Below are 8,625 nucleotides of genomic sequence, written 5' to 3'. Positions count from 1 at the left end.
TGCATTGATTTATGTTTTAAGTCATGTTTTCATATAAAGCAGATATGAGTCATTTGTCATTATGTCAGGCTGTGAAGGTAATGTCTGCAAGGCTTTTCAGAAAAACAAAAAAACACATCTGTTTGTTTTTTTCATCTGGACACTTTATTAATAACAATAATAAGACTTTGAATTCAGACTTTGTTGTGCACAGCTCCGATTGCAAATGCAAAAACAGTGCAGACATACACAGCTTATAAATGTTCCACAACAGGCACAAATAGCATCAAGAAACTGCTTTGGTTTGACATTACTGAGTTCACAGGCCTTTTTACATTACAACATGACCAACATGTCCAAAACGCCTCCCAAAGCATTTTCACTTTCTAACGTTTTCAGACCTTTTCTCTGAGAGATGTGATCACATCCAAATTCTTGAAATGTGTTTGAAGGCCTTATTATCACATCATCTAAGAAAAGAAATCTGCCGTCAACTGTAATTTTACATAACTGAGCTGCACAAAGTAGTGTCTTGAAGAGATCACATTAAAAGGAAAATTACATTTTCACACTGATCACATGTTTTTGTCTTTTGTTTTCAGTCCTCATCACAAGCTAAAGTCTAATATGCTGCACTTTTTCAGGGTAGAATTTGTAGCAAACACATCACATTGAACGTTTCAAACATCTCCATAGATAACAATAGATAAGTTTGACACATCAAATAGGTACAAACAACTGTCACACTGCAACATGACCTAAGCTCGGTTCAAACAGGTGAGTAAGTTATATTGCACAGCGCAGACAAAGTGAGACAATAAACTAGTACAGTTTGGTTTTCTCTCAGTATCTGTTGGTTATACTTCTCTGCCCAATTTGATTTTTTAAGTTCAGTATCAAAATCCTTTCAAGGTTCCAATATTTGTTGTGCAAATATTTATTGTGACAACAGCAATTTGAGAAATTAAGAAGCCTAAAGACATAAACTCAAAAGTCTGCGATATGTGACGCTGAGCTGGTGAAGCGGTAGAAAAATTTTAAAGGCATTATGTGACACTTGTTCTTTTTTGTGTGACTTGAGTGTGATTGCCGTTTATTTCAGCTGTTAATCATGTATATTCATGTGTGTTTGGGACCTGAGAGCAGCACCTTAGTAAAATATGCTGCAGTTTCATTCATTGTACTAGAAGTACCACTCTCAAAACAAAACATCCAAAACTTCACTCCATGTGATTACATTGTAAATTGAAATGGGCAATGATAGGCTACAGTAAGTGGGATGAAACTGGTAAAGCCTGGAACTTGAACACCCACTTTAGAATAGACACAAAACAAGACCGGTTTCTACTGCAACTGTACTCAAATGTGATTTCCTAAAACTCAAACAAACACCATCCATCCATCCCTCCACAGTTTCAATCCAGGTTCTGAAGTTTCTACCAATCCTGTTCTTGGGGGATTTCAGAAGTTAAAGGTCAGTGACTCTGGGTCCATTCACACAAAGACACTGAACAGAGGGAACTCTGACTGGTCCGGCTGCAGGAGGTCGACCAGGAAACAGACGGTCCCCGACAGGCCTTCAAACAGACTGTAGACACTGGTCACTGAGCGGGAGCCTGCCTTAAACTCCTCTGTGAAGAGGAACTCTGCAAACCTTCAGGGAGGAAAGAAAAGTAGAGAGACATGAATTGACAGTGATGTTTTAAATGAATGGAGTACAGCTGAGAAGCAGTTAAAGACACTGAGGTCATGTCTTCAGTATGTTTTCTGAGAATTTGGGGGTTTTGAAGAAGGGTGGGGGACACAAATACTCTTCTTCTACAAAGTTTTCACATCTTTAGAAACTCTGACGCCAAGATGGCTGAACAGAGTATATGAAACAAAACATTTCCCTTAAAAGTTTAGATTTTATAAATTTAGGTACGTTTATGTAAACTTCTTGTCGATAGCTGTCCATAGTCTCAGCAATAACATACATACATGTCTGTTACTGGTTGCATATGTGAGGAGATTTTCTGGTGAAACACATTGTGCTTTTTGTCATGTAGCCTCCAATATTTTAATGTTTCCCTTTAAGGGAAAAAATATACTTATTTGCTTTCTTGACCCGAGTTACATGAGAGGATCTATATCACTCTCATTTTTATACATTTATGTGACCCTGGAGCCAGGAGATGATCTGCTGTAGCCTAGTAAGACTGGAAACAGGGGCGTGTTCAGTTAGCGTGGCTCTGCTAAAACATAACAAGAGGTAACAGCACCTCTAAAGCTCACCTATTACCACGTTATATCTTGTTTGTTTAGTACATATTAGTGTAAAAATGACATGTTGTGCTTTTACAAGGGATTTGGTGCAGAGGCCTTCAGACAGAGCCAGGCTAGCTATTTCCCTGTTTCCAGTCTTTATGCTAAGCTAAGCTAACCATCTCCTGGCTTTAGCTTCATATTCATTGTACAGACACAAGAGTGGTATTGATCTTTTCATCTATTGTAACCATTGACTGTATATAAAGATGGATGTCATGACAGCTCCCCAAAAGTGAAGCCAAAACATCTCGATCGCCCCCTGGTGGCTGGCTGCAGTATAGGTCATATGTCCTGCCTCCTCCATGTTAGTAGACGGGACATGAGCCAAACTAAAAAATCAAAGTACATGTCTAATAAGTTTTTCCCAAAGATGGTTACATTGTTTTTAAGCTTGTGAATGAATGAAGTGTTTTTGTGTTTACAGACCCGCTTGCCTCAAACTGCCCTTTGAGAGACGAATAAAGTATTTTGAATTTAATTGAACTCCCTAGTTCCATTGTGGCTGAGGACCTTTGTTACAATACAATACAAACAACTTTATTAATCCCACTAGGGGCAATTTGTTCAGAGATTAATAAAGTTGTTTGTATTGTATTTGTTGCTTGTCATGCACCTGTATTTCAAACGCCAACCTTGACCTCAGAATTTCTAAAATCTTGACTCTTGTAATGAAGGACAGTAGAAGGGCTTTCTTGCCTCTGAGCACGGTAGATGTATTTCGAGTTGCCTGTGAGCCGATAAAGCAGGAGGAAAACGTAAGCACTGCCAGCAACTCCGTGACAAATCCCAGGTCCCTTTTTCAGTAGACCCTTCTGCCACACAAGCTCCCCACTGCAGATGCATGTGTCCAGATACTGGGGTTTCTTATTGATCAGGTAGGCTTTGGCAAAAAGATATGCCACACCTGCATGAGAGGATGGTGACACGAATTTAACAGGAGACATTCTTTTAACTGAAGAAACAGTTGCTGAATGAACAATACTGAGCGTACCCGGGGCTCCGTGACACCAGTGCACCAGTTCGTTCTCCCTCTCGATGATGGCGCCAAGCTCTGCGGGCCAGTTGCAGTTCTGCTCCTGATTCATGAGGAAATCGACGCTTTGCCACACCAGGTCCTTCTCCACCCCGCTGAGCACGTCCTGGTAGCTCAGCAGCATCTGCAGCACTGATGAAAGGCCGTGGGCTGCGCCTGACAGGAGGGGGAGTGAGGGGAGGGGACACACATGCATCCGCCAAACCAGGCATGCAAGAGGGCAATGTGCCAGGTACACACAGACAGACACAATCCGAAGCACACAGGCACAGACATTCACAAAGGACGACTGGAGGACTGGCTTTCTGTTTTTTGATTGTTTACCCTCTAGTCTGATATATGTACTTGACAGTTTTGTTTGATAGCAAATGTTTTGTTTCCAAGCAGTGAACAAGTCCTTTCTGTTTAATAAAGCTAATGGTAAGCAGCCAAAACTTGATGATTCCCAGAACAGATGATGTTTAGATAAGAAGCTGCACAATCACTGTCCCACTATGGAACCCTTCAGGACCAGAGACCACTCTGTTGGGATTTAAATGTTACCACAAGTTACTTGTTGAAAAAAGATTGTACAGAATATCATATTACTAAAATAAGATTAGAATTATTAGAAAATATAGTATAAATACAGGTTATTAATACAGGTACATTGAGGTATTTGTAGTCTTGCAACCCTCTAACCAGGCAAGATAGTCGATATTGGACGATTATGCAAAACCTCAGAGGTCCAACATTTTTGAAATGTCAGTCAGACATGCTACACGTTGTTGGAATTGGATGTAAATTGTGAGGTGCAGAATTCGTCAAATATGGATGTAATTCTTTGGGAAACTGGGGCAGAATCTTCCTACGTAGTACTGAACACATGCAGGGAAAACATGGCTCTCTGATATAAGGAAAGCCAGTGAATTCCCTTCAGATGTGATTCTTGTTGATATCGAGCAAATCAAATGAGGAACCCCTCAGCGAGCAAATCTTTTAGTACAGGCAAACTGTTAACACATGCAGTATCTTAGTTTAGCCAGGTGTGTTCACGTGAAAATAGTTTTCTAGTTTAAAGTGTCACTTTTTTCACTTCTTCATCATCCTCAAAGTTTTGTTTCCATGCAGAAGTGGCCAGCGGGGCTATGCTTACTATGGACTCTGTGTTGGTGTGAGTGTTACTGAGGATCTCCGAGCCTGACGGCTTTCTTCATCTGATGCAGTCAAGGAAAGGAAAGTTAGCTTTACACATGTGAACACACCAATCCCACAACAATAAATCTCTTTAAAGTTTCCTTGTACTTATAGTCAGAGGGCAGCAGCTCTGAGAAACTAATTCACTAAGCTAATTCACTCTTCAACTTACAAAGTCTCCCTGGATAACAAAGACAGACATTAAATGCTAACAGCAGGGTGACATACTTCTTTATCAAAGCTCGATCAAAGCTGCTGTTCTTCTTACCGAGGTACTCTGTCCCATAGTACGAGTACATGAGGGGGAAAGGCTTTCTCTTCTTCCTGGCGTACTGTTTTCCCGCCTCAATGATGGCCTGGCAAATAGACTTGATCTGATCCTTGCTCAGAATCTGGAGAATAAAGGACATATCCTCTTGTTATTTGTAAGGTTTGTAATCGCTAGAAATACAACTGTAAGATATAGACAGACACTTGATGACTAGGTGGAGATGTGCCGGAAATTAAATGAGGTCTGCAGACATAGTAAGAATAATAAAAGTGTAACAGGAGAGAGTGAGAAGAGATCAGCCAAAATCATTTAAATCACCTGTCACACCTTCGAAATGAGAGATATATATAGTACACATTACTGAAATGCACAACAAACTGTCCTGGTTCCCAGTACAAGTCAGATTCATTATGGCATACTCATATTTATAAAGGAAGTAATATTATACTATTATTATTATGATATCATCAGGTACACCTCATCCATTTTCTGACCAACTGCAATATCCAGACCAAATACATAGTTATCCCACATGCTCCCTAAGTAACTGTAATTTAGTAATTCCTCGCTCCAAGAGTAGTTTTTTCAAACTTTTGGTCAAAATGGAACAAACATTTAATTAGGGTTAGAGAATTTGCCAGCATCTCCACCTTCGAGAAATACATAAGATACATCTTAGCTCAACCACATGAATAAACATACTTAAGGCAACTTGGATTACCTTGGATTAGTCTGCTGTGTCTAGTATGATGATATTTATGTTAGCATTACCTTTGGTTATTGTTTAATAAGATACTCTTATAAGTATCCTGCTTTTATGATGTATTTTAAGGGTGTGGACTCCAGGAAGACTAGCAACTGCTGTGGCGAAAGCTAATGGCGATCCAGACAAATAAACAAATAAACATACATAATTGAAGAGTTGCTCCACAGGCCCACATTTTCAATTTATCATAGCTGAAAATGTGAGCCTAACTAAAGGGCTGAAATGAGTGACAGAAAACAAATTGTCAACAATTTTGATGATCAATTAACCGAATAATTTATCAAGCAACCATTCTCTAGCTTCAAGCTTCTCCAATGTGATGATTTCCTGTTCAACACAAGACATTTGAAGACTTCACTTTAGAATATGGGAAATTGTGGGGGCCACTTTTAACTATTTTCTGCCATTTTATAGATTTAGAGATCCCCTCCAGACATGTTGTAAAAGATACTGTATACAAGATGCTCTGCTTGGAATAATAGTATTGCCTATTATGTTTTTTTCCTTAATAAAGAGTACAATTACCTCATTAACAACCTTGAAATTCTATCTACTCCTTCTCCCTCATTGACAAATCCAGAATCACTGAATATGAACATGTCTGCTGCTTCAAGTCCATAGTCAGTATTTATGCACTGGAGGCTTCAGGTTTCCCCATCACACTGCATACTGGACCATGATTAGCCTCCAAACTAGTTGTGATGTCACAAATCATACTCATAGACCCACCCCTTAAACTCTGATTTTAATGAACACAGAGAAACTTTCCACTTTCAGCAGATATATGTGAAAACAGCCTTCTAGTATCAAACTCTGCACATACATCATTCTGCACAGTGAAGCTCAAACATCCAACTGAAGAAACAAGAAGAAAAACATTTTTGAGTGAAGGGGAGCTTTAATGATTAATAGATTACTGATAAACAAACCTTTTAAAGCATCAGAAAGCATGAACCTGAGTTGGTTGTCTTGTGTGTGTGCATGTAGACTATTTACAGACCTGTGGATCTATCAGCATCAGGTCTCAAACCTGTGTTTTGAAGTTTAGGTGATGAACTGCCTCTATAATTCTGCAAACAGGCCATGTGAAGTGTGCCATCCTGTGCCTTGGGGAGGAGCTCACCTCTATGCCCAGCTTCTGCTTAAGCACCAGGGCGGCACACAGGTACCCAGCCCGTCCCACAAACAGCTCATCGGAGCCGCACTCCAGGAAATTGATGGGCGCACACACCTCCCACAGGTTACGGAATTTGGTCAGCGGCTTCACAAACTCAGCCAAGCCCATGGACTTGTATATCATCGCGGCCACCGCGTAGATGCCCGCCCCGCCGAGCAGGAAGGCGGCACGCATGTTTCTGTCTGGCTCCGCGTCCACATATCTGACCGACACGTCGATGATCTGCTTGGCCGTCTTCAGGTAGACGTCCCGCTGCTGGGAGAAGAGCGGACACTCGCTGACATGATACAGCATGTAGGCCACCCCGGCCGGGCCATCGTACAGCCCTCCGTCATAGTCGCTGATGTCGATGGGGACCTTTTTCAGGATTTTATCGACGGTGGAGATGACGGCGGGCACCACGATCTCTGCGCCCTGGCCCGGTATTAGCGCGCCTTTGTAGTCGGAGAAGCGGTTGGCAAAGCAGCGGGTGTTTTCCATCACCGATGAAAATCCCCACGCCTATAACGCAGATCAGTGTCAGCCTGAAAGGTATCCAAGGATGCTGCGGGGAGAAACACACTCACTGCTCATCCAATCCCATCAGCCCTCAGCTGATTGGATGTCAGCAGTGATGGTTTAGTCTCACATTGGATGTTGGGACCTGCAGCCTGTCCGCTCGCAGTGACCTCCTGTCAAAGTTTTTATGTCAGTGTGCAGAAGTGGAAGAAGTATTCAGGTTCTTGACTGAAATAAATAGCAGCAGTAACACCACAATATAGAAATACTCCTCACTCTCCACTATTAAAAGTCCTTCTCTCAAAGTTTTACTTAACAGTATATTGAAGTACACAAGTATTATCAGCAAAATATGCACAGTTTCCAGTTTTCAGCGTGCAATAGATCCTACCATCACGAAGGCTATAATGTCTTGTTCAAACTGTTTTAGAGAGGTGTTGATTTTAGGCTTTAGTCTTTTGGTGTATTGTGTTCCAGTATAGTGTTTCTAATATTTTGTCCACTCCATTTATATAAATTAGGGCAGATAAAATAACCTGTATGAAGGTATGCGGGGCTGCTGTATTAGACTGCATAAACTGGCAACTAAGTGTATATAATGTACTTAAAAGTAGGCTACTTACTATACAGAATTGCCCCCCGGGGTGTTTTAATTGTGTAGCTCATGCTCAGGTAAAGGTCATTTCAAATACTTTATATACTGTTGGGCAGTTGAACCTTTAACATTGCATTATATTTTGTATGCTGATGTTGTACATACAATCTAAATCTGCAAAGCAAGTTGTATGTCAGCAGAGGCAAACAAAGACTAAATGAAACATGCATGAAGGATAAGTAACACAGTTACATACAATGTATAGGGAACACATTAAATAGTTAGTTGGTCTTATATTTAACATATTTGCAAGCATTTCACTGTTTGGGCCTATTATATATAAATAAATAATGATAACCTTGTGTATATGTAAATTTTTGAAATGTATCTCAACTCATACATGAATCACTAGAGCGCATTACAACTACTGATAATTATAATAAATATAATGTGAAGACTAAGTGGCCTACGTTTATGAATATATTATATTATTATATTATATATACACATTACATATTAGAGGCGAAATGTGTGCCTTTTCACTCCACTACATTTATTGGACAGCTTAAACATATTAATTAAATAACATAATGTGTTGTTATATATTAAACTAAAAGAACGCCTTTATAAAACTGCTTATACATGAATGCATATGCATCAATAATCCAATAAGATTATATATATATATATATATATATATATAAAACCATCAAAGGGATCATTATGTATAGTGAATATTTACTTTGATTTACTTATTTGTTGATACAACTTCTGTACTATTACTTAAGTAATTAAGTATTTTTCTCTATTTTTAACAGCATAT

General features: G+C 39.7%; 1 protein-coding gene across 1 annotated transcript; it reads right to left on the bottom strand.

Moving 5' to 3' along the window:
* Nucleotides 1–139: 139 nt before the first annotated feature.
* LOC121907136 (lanC-like protein 3) lies at nucleotides 140–7,734 on the bottom strand. Its single transcript, XM_042426529.1, has 5 exons — nucleotides 6,656–7,734; nucleotides 4,764–4,887; nucleotides 3,278–3,475; nucleotides 2,983–3,190; nucleotides 140–1,633 (listed from the first exon to the last, which is right to left on the bottom strand). The coding sequence occupies exons 1-5, from the start codon at nucleotides 7,187–7,189 to the stop codon at nucleotides 1,474–1,476; spliced, it is 1,224 nt and encodes a 407-aa protein (XP_042282463.1). The 5' UTR covers nucleotides 7,190–7,734; the 3' UTR covers nucleotides 140–1,473.
* Between the last annotated feature and the right edge of the window lie 891 nt (nucleotides 7,735–8,625).

The sequence above is a fragment of the Thunnus maccoyii genome, chromosome 11 (assembly GCF_910596095.1).
Source record: "Thunnus maccoyii chromosome 11, fThuMac1.1, whole genome shotgun sequence".
NCBI classification, from domain to species: Eukaryota; Metazoa; Chordata; class Actinopteri; order Scombriformes; family Scombridae; genus Thunnus; species Thunnus maccoyii.
Note: the sequence above shows the minus strand (reverse complement) of the source record. Positions and strands in the feature narration are given on the sequence as shown.